Source organism: Neoarius graeffei, chromosome 7 (genome assembly GCF_027579695.1).
Source record: "Neoarius graeffei isolate fNeoGra1 chromosome 7, fNeoGra1.pri, whole genome shotgun sequence".
Taxonomy (NCBI): Eukaryota; Metazoa; Chordata; class Actinopteri; order Siluriformes; family Ariidae; genus Neoarius; species Neoarius graeffei.
The window spans coordinates 2,102,027-2,122,247 of record NC_083575.1 but is presented as its reverse complement, the minus strand read 5'-3'; the positions used below and the strand labels follow the sequence as shown (position 1 = coordinate 2,122,247).

General features: G+C 46.7%; 1 protein-coding gene across 2 annotated transcripts; it reads right to left on the bottom strand.

Moving 5' to 3' along the window:
• Positions 1-6,571: 6,571 nt before the first annotated feature.
• On the bottom strand, positions 6,572-14,183 carry LOC132888993 (uncharacterized). Of its 2 annotated transcripts, XM_060925092.1 has the most exons (8): positions 13,478-14,183; positions 13,270-13,375; positions 12,135-12,257; positions 11,054-11,117; positions 8,727-9,772; positions 8,461-8,616; positions 7,667-7,759; positions 6,572-7,340 (listed from the first exon to the last, which is right to left on the bottom strand). In XM_060925092.1, the coding sequence occupies exons 2-8, from the start codon at positions 13,318-13,320 to the stop codon at positions 7,035-7,037; spliced, it is 1,839 nt and encodes a 612-aa protein (XP_060781075.1). In that variant the 5' UTR covers positions 13,321-13,375; positions 13,478-14,183; the 3' UTR covers positions 6,572-7,034. The 2 variants fall into 2 exon arrangements, with proteins under 2 accessions (XP_060781075.1, XP_060781074.1); XM_060925091.1 differs by having other exon boundaries at positions 13,270-14,183.
• Between the last annotated feature and the right edge of the window lie 6,038 nt (positions 14,184-20,221).

Here is a 20,221-nt window from a genome sequence, read left to right as displayed (position 1 = left end):
AGCCAGCCCCAGGAACTGTCTCACCCCCTTTTTGGTCTTGGGTCTCGGGCAGGCCGCAATCGCTGCTGTCTTATTAATTTGGGGACGCACCTGCCCGTTACCCAAGTGGAAGCCCAGATACCGTACTTCCACCCGCCCAATCGCACACTTCTTCGGGTTGGCAGTGAGCCCCGCCCGCCTCAGCGACCTAAGGACGGCCCTCAGGTGTTGCAGGTGCCGCTGCCAGTCATTACTATAAATGATTATGTCGTCTAAATAAGCGGCCGCATAGGTGGCGTGGGGCCGGAGGATCCGGTCCATCAGCCGCTGAAACGTAGCGGGCGCCCCAAACAGCCCAAACGGAAGTGTGACGAACTGGTGTAAGCCGAACGGTGTGGAAAAGGCCGTTTTTTCCCGGGATAATGGAGTCAAGGGGATCTGCCAATATCCCTTCGTCAAATCCAGTGTCGAGTAAAAGCGAGCCGTGCCTAGTCGATCAAGCAGCTCATCAATACGAGGCATTGGGTACGCGTCGAATTTAGATACCGCATTGACTTTTCTATAGTCCACGCAGAACCGGACCGAGCCGTCGGCCTTGGGAACCAAGACCACCGGGCTGCTCCAGTCACTGTGGGACTCCTCGACGATGCCCATTTCGAGCATGGCCTGAAGTTCTTCCCGAACCACCTTTTTTTTGTGTTCGGGTAATCTATAAGGTCGGCTACGCACTACCACCCCCGGGGGCGTCTCTATGTGGTGTTCTATGAGGTTGGTGCGTCCGGGCCGGGGCGAGAACACATCCGAAAACTCGGCCTGCAACTGGGCGACCTCCGTGAGTTGGGTCGGGGAGAGGTGGTCTCCACAGGGGACCGGAGAGGTGCGAGATGCCAATGACCCTTTTTGGATCTCCGGCCCCAGCTCCGCCTTCCCCGGAACTACCGACACCAACGCCACGGGGACCTCCTCATTCCAGAGCTTCAGCAGATTGAGGTGGTAGATCTGTAGCGCCCCCTCCCTGTCCGTTCGCCTAACCTCATAGTCGACATCCCCGACTCGCCGTGTGACCTCAAAGGGCCCTTGCCACTTGGCGATTAATTTGGAGCTCGACGTGGGCAACAGGACGAGTACCTTATCTCCCGGAGTGAACTCTCTAAGGCGCATGCCCTTGTTGTACAGGCGGGTTTGCCGTTCCTGGGCCTGCCGCAAATTCTCCTGAGTTAAGTGGGTGAGCGTGTGGAGTTTTGCGCGCAGATCCATAACGTATTGAATTTCATTTTTGCTCTGCGAAGGTCCCTCCTCCCAATTTTCCCGCAGTACATCTAAGATGCCGCGCGGCTTACGCCCATACAGTAATTCAAATGGGGAGAACCCCGTGGAGGCTTGGGGGACCTCTCGCACTGCAAACAACAAGGGTTCGAGCCACTTATCCCAGTTACGTGCGTCCTCACTTACCTCTTAACGGTTTCACGCCCTGTTGAACTCTCTCTTCAAAGTTCTTTTCAACTTTCCCTTACGGTACTTGTTCGCTATCGGTCTCGTGCCGGTATTTAGCCTTAGATGGAGTTTACCACCCTCTTTGGGCTGCCTTGATCAGTCAGAATCTTTTTCGGGATTCCGACCCGGGAGATGACGTGGAAGAGAGCCTCTGCAATACTACGTGCGGAGATATTGCGAAGAGGCACCGCTTCCGGGTATCGCGTTGCATAGTCCACCAGAACCAATATAAAGCGGTACCCTCGTGTTGACCGATCTAATGGCCCGACGAGATCCATCCCAATTCGTTCAAACGGGGTCTCGATTAATGGTAGGGGGCGCAAGGGCGCTTTTGGAATGGCCGCTGGGTTTACTAACTGACATTCGCGGCACGCCGTACACCACTTACGGATGTCGCCGCGAATCCCCGGCCAATAGATTCGGGCCATTATCCGGGCGAGTGTTTTATCCTGCCCGAGGTGTCCCGCCATGGGATTAAAGTGAGCCGCCTGGAATACCAATTCCCGACGGCTCTTTGGAATTAACAACTGGGTGACACGCTCCTTCGTCTGAGTGTCCTGCGTCACTCGGTATAACCTATCTTTTAAAATGGAAAAATGGGGGAAGGTCGGGGTGGCATTCGGCTGGAGCGTTTGGCCATCGATTACTCTCACTTGGTCAAACGCGTGTCGCAGAGTTTCGTCTCGCGATTGTTCCAGTGGGAAATCCGCGAGGGATTCCCCAATAGAAAGAGGAGGAGCCGGGGGCCCCTCACTCTGTCGCGGAGATGACGTAGACGGCCCTGCGACCGCAGCCCCAGCCAAAACGACACCGGGACCCCCCCCGGCTAACCGGCAGGACCCACTCTTTACTAGGTGTGCCATCAACCCCCGGAATCCCGGCCAATCAGTCCCCAAGATTAAAGAGTGGGTAAGGCGAGGATTAACCGCCGCCTTCACTATAGATTTGTCCCCTCTGAAATGTATGTGGACCGACACCAACGGGTAGCAGTGGACATCCCCGTGCACACACAACACCTTCACCCCTTGTGCTCCCCCCAATGCCTCGTCTTGCACCAGGCTTTGGCGGATCGAGGTCTGGTTGCAACCCGAATCCACCAACGCCTGATAGGTCGCCCCTTGTACACTTACCGGTATGCGATATGCTCCGGCCTGATCGAGGGCAGCCTCTGGCGCGTCGGGGATCCGCACCACCGCCCCCACCTCCATCGCGGCACACTGTTGCTGCAGGTGGCCCGGTTCCCCGCAGCGCCAGCAAACCGGCCCGGGCCTCCCCTCTGCAGCTGTGGACTGGGGGTCACTCACCTGAGGGGGGGGAGAGACAGACATAGAAGGGAGAAACGGGAGGGCACCACGGGTGCGGCGGGCCGGCTGGGGTGGGGCCGGCCCCCGCCTCCGTGGTGGGGGAATGGGGCGAGGACGGGACACGGGAGGAGGGGGAAGAGAGAGAGAGAGAGAAGAGGAGAGAGAAGAAGACATCCGTTGTCCTGCCGCCGGGACAGCCGCCAGATGATCCTCCGCCAGTCCTACGGCCTGATCCAGCGACGCCGGGCGGTGGCACTGGACCCACTCCGCGGTTCCGGCGGGTAGGCGGGCGACGAACTGCTCCAGCGCCACCTGGTCGATGATCCCCTCGGCGTCGCAATCTTCGGCCCTCAGCCACCGCCAGCAGGCGTCCCGGAGCTGCTGGCCGAACGCAAACGGGCTGCCGACTTCCTCCATTCGCAGTGCGCGGAAGCGCTGGCGCTGCTGCTCCGGCGTGCGCCCCACGCGCTGGAGGACAGCCCGGCGAAGGTCGGCGTAGGCCAGCCGGTGGTCGGCGGGGAGCTGTAGTGCGGCTAGCTGCGCCTCTCCCGTCAGGAGGGGGAGGAGGCGCGCCGCGCGCTGTTCCATCGGCCACCCCGAGGCTTCGGCGACCTGTTCGAATAATGCGATGAACGCCTCGGGGTCGTCCTGCGGGCCCATCTTAGTCAAAGTGATGGGAGATGGGCCCGCGGCCGGGGCGCTGGTGGACCCCGCCGACGCGAGGAGGCGCCGGAACGCCTCGCGGTCTTCCTGTTGAGCCAGTACCAGGGCTTCGAAGCGGCGCTCCTGCTCCTTCCGGAGTGTAACGAGCGCCTGGTGCTGGCTCTGCTGGGCCGTGGCGAGGGCGTGGACCAAGTCCGCGAACGGGGAGGATTCCATGGGGCTGCAGGACAGGTGCTCCACGGTCCCGGGTTTCGGCACCACTGTAGCGTGAATCGCGTGTGGGTGGAGCACAGAGGACGGCAGGACAGAGATCAGGTTTGTTAACCGGCTTTATTGCCACACTTTTCAGAGTTGCAAACAGTTTTCACTAGCGCGAGAGACACACACACACACACAGCGTCTCGTCCGGTCCTCCCTCTGCTCTCGCTCTCCCTCCTTAAATAGGGCGGTTTACTGGGGAGAACACACAAAACACAGGTTAATGACACTCAGGTGAAGCGATTCTGCCACTTACCTTCCCCAACTCCGCCCTCCTGTCACAGACCGGTGCTTGACCACGCCCCCGCTGCCACACCGTCCAAACGAGATCACATGGGATTACCTTTCACAGGTGAGACTGGAAAAATACTTTTCAATCCTGTTCCTTCAGTCTTCAGTTTCCCAGCTCATCTCCACCGGGGGGGTGTAGAGTTATAAGCAGTGAGAATTAGAGAATACAGTGCCACACTATGATGAGCGTTTTTGGACGTATGATGAATGTTTTTAACCTTTCTGAATGGGAAGGAATCAGTGATGTATTTTGTTTTGGTATGACGTTAGAACCTGGCCGAACTCAGTTTGGCGCTCATTCAGCTCACTTTATTCAGCGAGAGCAGGTCTGTGTGGTGACTCAATAAATAAAACAGTACATTTTTATTTTCATTCACTATTTCCAGTTTTTCCACTATTTCCATCATTTATCATATTCAGTCTTGTCGGTTGGTTATTGTGGCCTCAGGTTTTGGTAGCTTGCTACGGTATGCTGACTGATTAGCTTACCTGAGCTATCTATCGCGGATCTGTCGCTAGTTTGCAGTGTACAGGGTATTTCGCACGCGATTTATAACCATCACATTAAAAGTTATACATGTTGTTTTGATGCCTGTTTGTTTCTCAAATATATACGTGTGTGTCTTAATGGGTGAATGAAAGGCATCGAGTTAAATATTATTGTAGAAAGGGGCTTTATGAAGTTCAGTCCATTTACTTGCATTGGTTTACGGGGAAGATTTGCCACATCAAATACGGCGGACGCTCTGACGTATCCCAGCAACGGGCCACCAGCTCAATGCGGCGTCTATGTTTATATGTCTATGGGGTAAACAAACAGCATGTGGAGAGGGACACCATTGGAGCGTCGAGTGTTTTGGTGAAGATTCAGCGATCATGGAATGAGCGGAGAGCCTCTTCCTACTCATGTTTCAACGAAAACTCCTAATTCTTCTAAAACTGATTCCAAAGCGGAGTCAAACGAGCGCTGTTCAATAGCGCTTTCTCCAGCGTCGCGCAGCCTTGTCGTCACTCCTGCAAAAGCCCACCCAAAGAATCCAAACAAAAACCTTGCGTTGTGATTGGCGGGCACGATTTGATGCCCGGGGTGTGTTGTTGATTCTGTTCTGTTTGATTTGTAGTCATGTGAAGAAGCAAGTTGAAATTGACACTTTTTTGAGCTGTTTCACTTTGTGCCAAGCATGTTTTGAGACATTTTTATGTTTGGTGTTGATTACAAGAGGTTCCTTTTATGTTTGATCTGTGCCAAATTGCTTTGATGATATATGTATTCTAGTTCCAGGTAAATTTGTTTCCATTGTTGAAAAGAACTTTGCAAATTAATGTAAGATGATAGTTTAGTTTGTAGAATAAATTTTGTCAAACTATTTTGTTTTGGTGTGATTTTTCAGGGTAGTTTTGCTAGAAAGCTTTTTCAGCGGGGGGGGGGGGGGGGGGGGCTTCGCCCCGACCCCCCGACCCCCCACCAAGACTCAGTACCCAACCTTGTATTACTATTTACAATTTCGGAATGTTGGCAGCTATGCATTCTACACATGCAAATTGTTAATGTGTTTCCTTCCCCGCACACAAATAACACGCTACGGTAAAAAATAGACCACAACTCATTTTATAGCTCAGAAATTCATACAAGACCAGCTACCATCGTAACATATTCTGTAAGAAACATATTCTATACCTAACTTTCAGCTTTCGTTTTAAAAAACAAAATCGCAGATTTATAACTACACTGAAAAAAATAACTTGTAAGATTTACTTAGAAAAATCCTCGTAAGTATTTGCATTAGCACTTTTTAAGTAAATTTCACTGCTGTAGTATTAATTATTATTTACTTGCCAGTGTTGAATAAAATTTACTTACCACCACGAATAACTATCTTCAATTTTAATGAGTAAGTGTTACTCAAGTATAATTTAATATTTACTTTCATTAATTAAGTAAAGTTTTGATGAAATTATTGCTTAAATCTTAAGTGACTAGTGTTAATAACAGTAACCTTTATTTATGTATTATTATTTATTTTATTCATTGATTTATTTAGTATTTATATTAATTACTTAGTTGTATAATTATATTAGTTCTTCATATTATGCAAATGACACTTCTCTTGACAATTTTTAAAAACAATTTTCAATGTTTTTTTATTAAACAGCAACGAAAGTAATTCAGGTAACATCAAAAGTTTGTGAGATCGACATCTCATTCTCACTTAAAGATGGCAAGTTAAGCTTAAAGAAAACTGCCCCTTTTCAACATATGGTAATCTAATTCTAGATTAAAAGAGCAGTTTGTTTCCAGCACAAGACAGAGCACACACATACCAACATATGCATGCACAAACACACATTCATAGTAAACACAAACTGCAGCATGAAAAATCTAGGAATCTCGTCAGCACATAAGCACTCGCCGTGTGTTTAGCAGGAGCACACACAGAAACAAGTGTTTCACAGTAACCCCAGAGCCGCACTCCATTCCCCTGCTGCCATCTCCTCCCTCACTGGCATCAATTTTCTATTTTTTAACACCCGATTCTTCATCAATTTCTGGCTCTGTTGTTAAGCGGGGGATGTAGAGCAAAGGGAGGGCGGGACGGAGGGGGAGGGGAGTGTGTTAGGGACATAGGAGCGATAGAGAGGGCCGGAGAGAATATTCATAGTCATCATTAGCAACAGTAGACAGGATGAGAGACAGTACAGAAGGGGAAGAGAGCAACAAAGAGAGAGAGAGAGAGAGAGAGAGAGAGAAATTGATGAGAGAAACAGAATGAGTAAGAAAGAGAAGTCAACTTTTTTCCATGACCCTTCAACAAAGGGGCGGGGGCAATTCTGTGCACAGAACAATTTCAATTTCAACTTTGACAAAAAAATAACAATAAAAAAAATAATAAGAATAAATGAAAAAGAGAAGCTTGTTTCAAGTGCACAGGTAAAAATTACACATCCCATTTTCATTTCAAGATGGAAACACTCACTTTTTTCCATGACCCAAATATAAAACACAACGTGGGCAGGGAAAAGTCAAGAGTACACTGAAGAGCCATATCATGCCCTGTTGGGAAGCAACTTTGACTTGAGCGTGGCCACTTTTGGCAAAAGCTTTACCCCGTCCAGTTCCAGGAAAACCTTCTGGAACACCTCAAATGTGTATCGCAGTGGTGGGGGATATGCAAGATTCAATGAATAAATCAGTCCCATCAGTAAAACACAAGCCTTCGCAGAGCTGCCACAGTTGTCTAACACCTCCTTTCCATCTATGAGGATGGACACACCTACTGGATCCTGTCCTACCACTCTATGGATGACGAGGATCTTCAATGGATGTTCGCTCTCATCAAAGGGGGTGTCCTCCTGCATACAGTTTTAAATTTGAAAAATAAATAAAATAAAAAATGTCATTAATTACAATTTTACTCTCTGAGGATAAAGTACACAAAACATGTTGAACATTTCAATAAAGTATCAATGCATGAAAACAAACAGTTGTCTTTTGTGGTTAAATGTGAATTAATGTATTACAACATAAGTTTATACTGACAGTTTTTTAGATTTGTGGATGAATTATTGGACATCAATAGTATAGTTATCTAGACATCTTTATGTAGATGGTCGTGTGATGTACTGCACTTGGATGACAGTTTTACTAACAACAACAAAAACAACAACAACAAAATTACCAGGCAGTCTTGGAAAAGCTCCTCCACTTGCTCTCCAAGGTATATGATGAGGCAGCGGATTATTGTGTCACACCTCGTCTCAATGGTTGGGTTCTGTAAATAAATAAATGTTTGTGAAAAACAATTAATATTGTGACTACGAGAAAAGACTAGGAACGACAAGAATTGACAACTGACAATTGACAACAGAAGTTGACAGCAATGCAGCACTGGACAACTGCAACACAAGGTCAATAAATACACAGGGAACAAAGATACAGACGGCACATTTGGTCCGCCCAGCGTGAGGGAAAACAACTAGCCATGAATGAATGGCAGTAAATGGGCAGCTGTTAGGATCCCTCCTCACTAAACATACAAACTTACCATGACTTTTTAAGATTCTAATTTTCATTTTACACCATACCATCCCTCTAAGTCAGCACACTTTGTACTGAAGTTTTGTAATGGCAGAAATTGATGTGTTTTATACAGTATGATACAGTAGTAGCCACTTTTTCCCATTCCAGTTGCATGCCATGCGACTTCCATGTGACTCCTCAGCGACTTCTAGCCAACTAATATCTCCCCTCCCTCGAATACATAAATTCTAAACATGCCCATTCATTTCATTAAGGTCCTGATTAAGGGGTGTCACCAGTCAGGGCTGCACTGACTACGTTATCGCGGGGGATACATGATGTCTCTTGGACCATGTACAGACCATGCAAGGACCATGGATGTAATGTAGGAACAAAATAAGTGGCTCCTACTTGTGGCAAATAATATAGAAAATTAACCACTGAGAATCACACCTCACTCAGCTTCTCCAGGTATGGCCTAAGTCGGGTACCCCGGACGCCTCCCTTGGACCTCATCAGTGTAATGAGTTTTGGGGTATACTGGTCCAGATTCATCATGAATGTCTGCTCCAGGGAAACTGTTGTGATCCTTTGGAATTCCTCCTTGATCTGAAATGACAGGAGATACATACACACACTGAACTTGGCATTACACAGTAAAATCAAATGTTACTACCCGGTAATACAAATAGTTTTGACACATCTACACATTTTCCTACCTCAGCTTCACAAAATACAGCTGGCCATCTTTCTTTGAAGACATCAGCCACTGGGCTCCCACTGACCACCTCCAGCCTGCAGTAGGAGAAAGTTTTTGCCATCTTCTCACCGATGAGCCGGCTGTTGTTCATCTTCTTCACCTCGTTTAGCAGCTCCTGTCTCTCCATCTCAAGGCTTTCGACGTTTTCTCCATTAGGAAGTGGAGGCAGAAAGTTGATCTCTGCCCTTCTCGGTCGCTTGCAGTTTTCTGCGGGACTTCTCTTGCCCGGTGCCTTTCTTTTCAATGAGCTGATTTCAAGCTCTGGGCACGGCACATCCTGCTTCCTCAGTTTCGACCGATGGTTGGCCATCTTGTACTTTAATCGCTGTTGCCAGCCGTACATGCCTGAAAAGGACGTCCCTGGTTCCCTCAAACAGGGGTGTTTGGTGAGAAGAGCCTCCACAACTGCCACAATTTGCCACCCTGATGGATAGGCAGTGTAGTTGAAGATAGTCTCTGTGAGTTTCTGAAGAACATTTGATACGACACTAGGATTCTGCATCAGTGTTCCATCGGTTTCAAACATATTGTTTCCCAGTTGAAGGAGCATTTCAACATCAAAAGAAAAGGTGGGAATTGGGAACGGGACTGGCCAAGGAGCAGAGCGATGTTCTGATGAAACCGGTAAAATGATGGTGTCTGCTGAGCTAACAGACGCACTGTCGTCCAGCGAAGAATCAAGTGCTGGAGTGGAGGCAGTGAACTCAGGTGAGATGGGACTCAGGGTAAGAACAACAGTAGGCTCTAACTTAACTAGCTTGATAGTGTCCATATCACGAATCATGTCAGTAGAAGTCAAAGTGAAAAACTGGTCATTGAAATCATGGTCCATGTACATAACAGCAAAACTCCCTTGCAGTTTAAAATCACGTTGTGCAGCTGCCAACAGTTCATCGACGGTGCCAGGCATTCCATTTGGAAGGGTAAGTTTGTGAACTCTTGTCTCCTCAACTATGACACGGAGACTAATGGGGGCAGCCATCTTCAGCCCTTGAGCAAGAACAACTGAAAAAGAAATAAAAGAAAAGTCTGTCATTACAAGATCCTATGATTCATACATAGGTGTTTTATATATCAGTGTTTCACACAGACCAAGCAGCATTGTTATATATACAGTATATACATACATACAGGGTGTCCAGAAAAAATGTATACACACATTGAATCATTGTGAAGTAGGTGTATATTAAAATTCATATAATTGCCAAAGTGCAATAGAATTTACAGACATCACTTCCCTGACACACTAAGACACTACACTACACCACACGTGCACATACTGTACACCACCCACATGCACATACACCCCCACCCACATACAGTCACTGACACTTGCTGCATAGGACACTTCGTTATTGCTCACCACACACTCTAGACTGACCCCCCCAACCCTTATGTGCCCCTACCCACCTCATAACTGCTCATCTCTCACACAGCATCCCCCCCCCCACACAGCACTTGAATATGGCACACATAGACTCCTACAGCACAGCCGTACACCCCCACCCCTCGCCTCACTCTTGCACTATCCCCCTCAAATATTACACTGACATCACTGTAGGCACCCCCCCCCCCCCCTCAGTAAAACTTCAGTAAAACTTCAGTAAAAAACTGAAGTTCCTCTACAATTTCATCTATACATCTAGTAGGTACATTGAAGATGCACTCTAATTTAAGTAATAAAGAGCCAAGCTCATCAACAATGTCTGTAAGTACATCTTCATCTTCTTCAACGAGTGGTTCAGCAGAAGAAACAACTTCACTTTCGTCAACCAACAAACAGTCTTCCCTGGTTGCCTGATTTGAATCTGTTTGCAGTACAGCATGTTTAAAGTTGTCAAGGCAGTGAGGAGTATGCTTCCTACTTTTGTGTGATGCGAATGTTGAATATATGTTTGTACAATAATCACAATCTTTGAAAACACAAGTAACAGTTTCAAACTTTTTAAGGTGAGTACCAAGGTGCTCGAAATATTGCCTCTCAGTATGAAACCTACCTAAATTACACACAAGGCATGAAAATGTGACAAACTGCCCTAACCGTTCACCCTCTGAATGATCTCTAGATAAATGTGCATGGAGTGCCCCCTAATTTTTAAATAGACAAGGGCAATTTGTGTGTAAGCAGGGTAGTGAGCGGCCTTGACCAGTATGAAAATGCTTCAGTCTGTAGTGTCTTAAAAGCTCTACACGTTTAACTGCACTGAAAGTGCAAGATTTGCACGACCATCTCATTACTCATGTCTAAATACCCACTGTCCCTCACTAACGATAAAATCTGCAAACCTGTCCTACACCCCAACTCTCCTCTGGTCTCAGTTTTTCTTTCCGTCCTAGTAGTGAAGCCACTCTGTAAATGAAAACAGACATAGAAAAACACATTAGCAAGAATCATAGCCACAATTAGGTCTGCATTGCATAGACAACCGAAAAACAATGTTCCGCACATGATATGACATGGCACAGTTGGACTGTATTTGGACTTTTGAATGGGTGTCTCCCAAGTGTTGCAGTGAAAACACAGAAACAACAATGAGGCAAACCGATGTTTGCAGGCGTTGACTGTTAATACAGTACAGCAGAGGATAATGCAATGTAATTAGCATAAATCCATCCATGTATCTATGTAATGCACGGATTGGTCGACAGGTCCAATTTCGATTCTTTTGTATGTCTTGTACATGTGAAGAAATTGACAAATAAAGGCTCACCATCATCATCATCATCATCAAATAAACGTGTGCAGCTTTCTGATTTACTGTTTTCTTCTCATACTTATACTTCCTATGTTTCATGGACTGTAACGACGGCATTTGCTTATTTAGTAATTTTAATACAGAATTTACTTTGAAATTATAATCAGACACTCCAACGCCCCCCCTAAAAAAAAAAAAATCGGATCAGCCGTGAAAAAGGCGGCATCCTCCAAAAGGCGCGCCGTTTTCATCCCTTTGCATTCATAAGCTGTAGAACTTTGCCGCTCTAAACCTAGTCTGCCATGATGCATGTATCCTCTAGCATGCTATGTGACGACTGTTCTCCTGCTTGATGAAAGGTGTCCAGTCAGTGTTCTACATCCTTACATACATGCTCAAAATCAACGAAAATAGCTGTAATCGGTGTCGAGATAAACCATTAAATGCTTCCGTTTTGACTATTTGTCATTCATCTTGTCACCTGGCAAGAAAGCTTGGTCCTTTTGTGTTCCAAATTGCTAGATAATCCTTAACCACGAGTCGTGGTCCGTGATTGCGACGATTAGCCTACATTAACTTTATCCATATCATACACATTGTAATCAAAATGCCCTCCTCTTCAATGAGTTGTCGCACATGGTGCAAAAAAGTTCACAAAGTAGGTTACTTACCACAATTTCTTTACAGACACAAGCACTGCTCAAGTGCTGCTTCTCATATAGGCTGAATGGCTGTTCTCTTCTGGTTATAGAGTTCTTCTGATTCCAACCGTCTCCTCGTTGAGCGCGCATGCTCTGAATTTAAAAAGTACTAAGTTTTACTTAGTTTTTCTGTGTTTGTATGTAACGACCATATAACCCTTAAAACCTACGGGTATTTATATAGTAGAACTTACTCATTAAACACAATATTTTGATGACACAAGTAAAATGTCTATATGTTGTTTGTTATTATTAAGTAAATGGCAGTTTTCACAGAATTATGATATTTCTGTGTAGAAGTTACCACACCTGAGTTTCTATATTTTACTACCCCCAAAAGTCATTTTTTTCAGTGTAAATTTTTATATGGCGTAGTGATTTTAAGTTCCTACTTTTGGCGAGGTCGTGACCTTGACCCTGAGGCTTTCCGTTTAGATCAAAACACACGATCGTATTGGTTTTGGGTTTGCGGAAAATGGAATTACAACGGTGATCAAATATTTTGCATGATGTTTTATTACGGTTATGATTATTCTGTGACCGCACCAATCCTTAGGTGTATAAAGTTACAACTTAAAATACAATTAGTGATAACTGTAGACTTGTCAGTGGACTACAACCTTTTTAAGGGAATGCGATGTAGTCGACCGTTTATCATGTCCCAGATCAAGCCGCCATTTTTCCACAAATTTGCAGAATTTTTGCCAAATTCTGAATAGAGTATTCACATCAAAGATTTAGTTTTATCTGTATTTCTTTCATCATTTTATTTCAAATTAAAACCAACACCAGAATTCAGAACCGTATAGTTTATTGACTGTGAGTATATTTAGTGGGGAACCCCCGCAGTACCCAGTTTCTGAGACAGACCTGTATGTGTATGTATAAAATTGGATCGCAATCAAGAGAGTTAAATTCCTGGGACACTCCGGATGTGATCAGGATAATGAAGAGTTTTGATGTGAATTATTTTAGAAATAAAGCGGGACAGTTTTGTTCTGAACTCTGCCGTGTGGGCGGAGCCTTTCCACTAAATAGAGACAAACTTCCTGTGATTTAAATAACTGTGAGCTGAAGATCTGAGAATTGAACCCTGATTTATTACCACAGAGAGGCGTGTCCAATGTCTTAACCAATCAGAGAGCACTTTCCTCATGAATTCTTATTTCCCCGGACTGCTTTGTTCTCTTTCTGTCTCTCTCTCTCTCTCTCTCTGTAACAGTATAAAGATGATTAAACAGTATAAAGATGATTAAACAGTATAAAGATGATTAAACAGTATAAATCGTGTAAAGAGAGCTGAAAGTGTGTACCCTGTTGCCCCCCTCCCCCCTCTGACTCAGGCCGGGTCGGACCGGGTGTGTTTCCGGGGTTCCGAACTCAGCTGAAGCTCCAGCAGCGCGTCTGAAGCAGGAGATGAGGAATCCCACCGAGGCTCCATCATGGATGTGCTGTGTTCATTTCCTCTTCCTGCTCGCTCGAGTGTCCTGTCACAGTGAGTCACTTTCCTCTCTTTACACCGCCGTGCTCAGGTTCAGCTTTCAGCAGGTCCCACAACATACAAGTTCTAGCTGAAGAACCAGGACTCCTCTTGTGTAAGCAGAACAGATTAATACATCATTCCCATTCATCCAAGATTCAGGAGAGTTTTACTGTCAGTACATTCATCTACGAGTCTACGGTGCATTGAAATCAGATTTCCCTCAGGCGTGGTGCATTTATCGAGAAAACAGAAAGATTACCAAACAAGATCTATAAATAACTATCTGTAGCTGTTGAAGTAAACGTACAGCGATCTCAGTCCAATCAACAACAGAACTGACAGGACAAAGAGCCGTGCCAAGGGGCAATTGGGCATCTGTGTGTAAATGTTCATTTTGGAGCAAAAATCCAAGAGAATGCAGTTCAGTTTGAAGAGAATAGCCCGGACACACTTGATGAACTTGTTGAAAGTTACTGTTACGTGTTACGCCTCCTGTGTTTGTATGTGTGCATGTTTCTCCTTTCTTGTGTGTGTGTGTCTCTCTCTCTTCAGGTGTAGCAGCTTGTGTTGGCTCCTCCTCCTTTCACCTGTTTCCACTTGAGGAAGGCCTATATAAACCTGTGCTTCTGTAACAGATTTTAGCTGTTGATTCCACTTGACACAGTGACAAGCAATCAGATTTGCTGTTACATACAATATGTATCATGGACACTCACTGGTTGCCATGGCTCCCCTCAGCATATAAATACTGGCTGTGACGTCACCTCAGTACCAGTACGTGAGGATTGAGCCCATGGTAGGTTACTCAAAGCACAGCACTGCACTGAAACTGTGAAAATAACGTAATGCAATAACACAGCTAAAATTATATTATACTTAAGAAGGTGGCGAACACATTGCACTTAACAGAATGAGTCAAATTGGTTGTGTATTGTTACATATTGATACGATAGTTAGCTACCTTAGCTCAAAGGCTAAGCTAATATTTGCTAACTTCTTCCCATGAAGCTGTGCCGAGAAACTGCTATATATGAACGTGACCAACCAGTGGGTTTCCTTGCTGTCTTACAGGCAATAAAAGTGCATTCAAACAGTGAGAAAGTGTCGGCCTTTGTCACAGAAACACAACACAACACAGACAGCGGTTACAATGGCGCCGTGACCGCGCTCCGGGAGTCTTCACGTCGGGAGAGTGACCGTATGCTCCCGGAGAAAACTACCGCAGTTGCTAACGAGTCACTGACGCAGTGGGCTGTTTATTGGGCGCAGTGCTGCTTTTCGCCAGCAGGTGGGGCAGTAATCACATCCGTGTTGCAGCAGGGGTTGCTTTCCTCGCTGGGGTGGGAATATTGACGCATTGTCTCACCTGTGAGTGATTTGAACGCCCATTTATTTTCTGTGAGTGATTTGAACGCCCATTTATTTTTTTGTTCATTTTGCAACTCATTGGGGTGAAATATCAGCCAGATCATTTACCAGGTCTGAGCAGTCTTGTTGTTTCATTTATACATGACTGTATAACCTGTTCTGTTGGAGTGGCATTTTTTGTTGTTGTTTGTTTGTTTTTCCCCGATGGAGCTGATTTGATTTTGGATTTGGTTTTTTTTGTGTGTGTTTTGTTTTATTGGCTGTGTGCCTTGCTACTTGAAATCTAATTTTTTTTAAAAATGTTTTTGTTTGTTTGTTTTTTTGTCCTAATTGGCTTCCTTTTGTTTTGGGCCTGGTAAATTTGGGGTCTCAGTGATTTTACGCATGTGACTCCTATTTTCTGTTGTTTTGTCTATACTGTTTTCATTTGGGAGTGGGTCAAGTGAATTTTTTTTATATACTGTGTATATACAGGCATCTTGGTGGTGGTGTTTTTTTTTTTTCTCTTGCTTGTGTTTTCCATACTGAACATGGATTTTGGTGTTGGCAGGGGGAGGGGTGCGTTAAGGTACACTCCTGTAACACCTGTGGGTAGGGCTAGGTTTCAGTCTACACCTGTCATGTTCACCCCTATGCCAGCTCTTGAAAACATTTCAAATACTGATGATGGGTTCACTGATCCGCCTCGAATTGGCTGTGCTGGGCTTGACTTGCCTGGTGCATATGAGGGCAGTTCTTCAGTCCATATTATTGCAGGCATAGCTAGGGAAATTGGCATGTCTATTGGAGAGAGTATTGCCTCCTGCATTACATCACAGCTTGGTAGTGGAGCAGGTAATAACGTTGCTGGTAATACATCCAGTTCAGGGGGGGCGGACTCTTCTTTCACAAACTGGGTGGTGAAGTCTGAAGTCAAAGAGCCAGTATGCTTTAATAAGGGGGATGGCTTGGATGCCTATACGGTACATGAATGGGAAGCAGTGGTCATGGCATATCTCAAGAAGCAGGCAGTACCTGTAGCAAAGCAGGCTGAGGAGGTCAGGAACAGGTTGATGGGGAGGGCGAGGGAGGTGGTTAAAGTGGGCCTTCGCAGTAACCCCTTTCTTGTTCTGTCTGATGGCCCAGGTCCCATTTTTGACATTTTGAAGCAACATTTCAGTGACACAGTTTCCTCTATCATGCCACTTGCTGATTTTTATGCCACCATGCCATTCTCTGGTGAGGATCCTTTTGAGTATTGGCTCAGGTTGAACAAAACTATGGAAGTGACTGAGGACTGTCTGAAAAGACAGAATAAATCAATGGATAATCCTTCACAGGAACTCACTACTATGTTTATCAGACATTGCCCTGATGCTGAACTGTCCCTAATATTCAGGTGCAAGCCGCTACAGCAGTGGACTGCTGCTGAGGTCCACGAGACACTGGTTGGACACAGGAGGGATAAGAGGCACTCTTCTCGGCTTAAGAGTACCACTGCTGTAGCTGTGTTGCGCCAAGACATCAGTCCTGCTCCCCATTTGCCATTACCAACTGGTAAGTCTGCTTGCAACACTAACACAGGCCCAGCATTAGGCCAGTCACTGCAGGAGTCTGCTGAGCCTTTGGACCGTATTCTCAGCATGTTGGAACATATTCTAGCGCAGGGGCCCCACCAGACTCCGTACTATGACAGGCCAGGACGTCAGTCACAGGGAGGGCCCAGAAACAGAGCGCGACCCTCGCTGTCATGTGAAGTGTGTGGGGACAAGGGGCATACTACTCGTTTTCATTGCCGGTCCAACCATCTCTGTTTCCTTTGTTATGCTTCTGGCCACACACGTGCCGAATGTCCAAAGTCTGTCATGCCTCAGCCAGTGGGCGGTGCTACTAGTAAACACACCACTCAGCAAGAGGGAAACGAGAGGGCCAACATTTAGGGGGGGCAAGTGTTGGGCCAGTAGTGAATCCCCCCAGTACAGAAAATGATGATTTGGAATCTTTTTATGAGAGTGTATATGAAGAGCTAAAGAGTAAAGTCATATTGCAGAACACACAGAGAATTGCACCTTATGATGAGCTCTTCCATGCTAAAGCACTGATTGGTAATGAAGTTGATGTGAATGCTATGCTCGACAGTGGTTCGATGGCATGCAGCTTGAGTTCCAGGGTTTTGCAGCGGCTGTCACAGGAGGGAGCGATGAAGAGCCCTTCTCTGGTGCCCACAGATGTGGTTTTGGTTGGTTGTGGTGGGTCACGGACCAAACCCTTGGGAATTTGTGATCTGGAGATTGAGCTGTTCGGCTTCCCTGTGATTGTTCCAACATTTGTGGTTGCTACACAACATGACGATCTCATTGTGGGGAGTAATCTCTTGAAATACCTGATTCGACGCTTGAAAGCGTCGAGGGACGCTTTGAGCCACATGACTGCGTCTGACCGCAGTGAAGTTGAGCAACGTAGGCTGCTGAGCCTGTTGGCTAATGTGGAGGTGTGGTCAGGCAGTGACATCCCCGACAAAGTGGGAACAGTGAGGATAAAGAGGGCCGTGACTCTTGATCCTCTAAGTGAACATTTGGTTTGGGGTCGGCTTCAGAATGTTGGCAACATCTCAGTCGGCAGCGCTGTCATCATGGAACCTACTGCTGCCAGGTCACGCCCACAGTCTGTGTTGGTAGGGAGGACCGTGGCATTGCTTCGTGGTGATGGTTGGCTGCCCCTTAAAGTGATAAATCCTTTTGATAAGCCTGTGACACTGAGACGAAATGCCAAGCTCGCTGATGTCTATCCCTGTATAGAGTTGGAGGACTTTGACTGCTCTGATGTGCATGACGATGCACAGTGCGTTATCCAGCAACAGGTGCAGAAGTCAGGTAATGTTACTGTTGATGGAGAAGACTCCCATCTCACGTCTGATGATTCAAGCTTCCCAGACTGTCGTGATGGGAATGGCAGTCCCAGTGGACCTCATGGTGGAGGTACCTCAATCTTGCATGACCTGGGGCTTGCTGATATTGATTTGGATTCTTGTGATGTGACTTCTTCTTGTAAAGAGAGACTTGTCGAGCTGATTGCTAAGTACCAGTCCATCTTTTCTAGACATCGATTGGACTGTGGAAAGGCTAAAGGCTGTGTTCACCGGATTAGACTCAGTGATGAGAGACCTTTTCGGTTACCATACCGACGTGTCGCACCCAACCAGTACGAGAAACTCAGACAAGTATTGGATGAGATGGAAGAACGAGAGATCATAAGAAAGTCCAGCAGTGACTTTGCATCACCTTTGATCCTCGTTTGGAAAAAGTCAGGGGACCTGAGGCTCTGTACCGATTTCCGCTGGATAAATGCCCGTACCATCAAGGACGCTCATCCGTTACCTCATCAGGCTGATGCTCTGGCGGCACTGGGTGGCAATGTTTTTTTTTCTCTACCATGGACCTCACATCTGGTTACTACAATGTTGAGGTTCATGAAGATGACAAGAGGTATACGGCTTTTACATCGCCATTTGGGTTGTACAAATACAACCGCCTGCCACAGGGCCTGTGCAACAGCCCCGCCACCTTTATGCGGATGATGCTGTCCATCTTTGGGGACCAGAATTTTTTGAGTCTCCTTTGCTACTTGGACGATGTCCTTGTGTTTGCTCCGACCGAGGAGCTGGCATTGGAACGACTGGGAATGGTCTTTGAGCGTCTTCAGGTCCACAATTTGAAACTGGCTCCAAAGAAATGTCATTTCTTGCAGAGGTCTGTAAGGTTCCTTGGCCACATCGTGAGTGCAGAGGGCATCGCTACGGACCCTGAAAAGGTGCGAGCAATTACTGCCCTGACTGAGGAGGACCTTATGGAAGACAGTACAGGGGTCCCATCACCACGGAAAATACGATCTTTTCTGGGAATGGTGGTTTTCTACCAGCAGTTCATTGAGGGCTTTTCCTCAATAGCCAAACCGCTGTTCGGTCTCACTGTTGGACCTAAGAGTCCCCACCTCAAGCGAAAAAAGGGACGGCCTCCCCAGCGGAAGCTGGTGGCCACAGACTGGACTGAGGAGTGCAGACAGGCCTTTCATCTGTTGAAATGGGCTCTGCTTGATCAGGTGGTTTTGGCTCATCCAAATTTTGGGGAGCCTTTCCTTCTTTCAGTGGACGCATCCAGTAATGGCCTTGGAGCAGTCCTGTCACAGGTGCCGGAAGGGGGCACAGTGGCAAGGCCAATTGCTTTCGCTAGCAAATCGCTCTCATATGCACAGTCACGGTACCCTGCGCACAGGTTAGAGTTTTTTGCCATGAAATGGGCAGTCTGCGACAAATTCCATCATTGGCTGAGAGGACACCCATTTACAGTCTGGACGGATAATAATCCGTTGACGTATATTTTGTCCAAAGCTAAACTTGATGCATGCGAACAGAGGTGGGTCGCCAAACTGGCACCATACCGATTTGACATAAAATACATCCCGGGACCCAAGAACATTGTCGCAGACGCTTTGAGCAGAGAGCCCTTTGTTCATTCAAGTGCACTCCATCGCTTAACGAGAGTGGCTTATGAAACATTGCTGGCCAAGGCTGATGCTGTTTGTAAAGATCAGGTGCAGGATGTGTTCCGGTGGTCTACCCATCCATTTGAGAAGAACTCTGTTGTGGGGCCTTCTGTTGGCTGCCAGTGTGCTGTTGTTGTCCAGCCCGGGGCTCTGGCGAGTCAGGAAGTGGCGGCTGTTCTGCAGTCACACAAGCTGCAGGAAGGTTCAGTGACACCTCATGCATTGTTGCTGCCACAGCTTCCACAGGCAGTGTTGCCAGTGGAACTGGCTGGGACTGATGTGTTGTCTCATGACCAGCTGATGGATAAGCAGAGGGCTGACACGGTGCTAAGCAGGGTGATCTTCTTTGTGGAAAGGGGGCAGCGACCATCTAGGAGAGAGCGTGCTCTGGAGCCAGCTGGTGTCCTACATCTCCTGAAGTGTTGGGATAAGCTTTGCATGCGGAAGGGCGTGCTGTATCGCGTGTCCAAGAGCCCTGTTACAAAGACCAAATCTTTTCTCTATGTGGTACCTGCTTCCCTGAAAACACTTGTGCTGGAGGGGGTCCATGATGAGGCCGGTCACCAGGGTCAACAGCGGACTTTGTACCTTACTAGGCAGCGCTTCTACTGGGCGGGCCTGGAAAAGGAGGTAAGGGAACATGTGAAGGGCTGCAGGCGGTGTGTGCTGAGCAAAACCCCTGAGC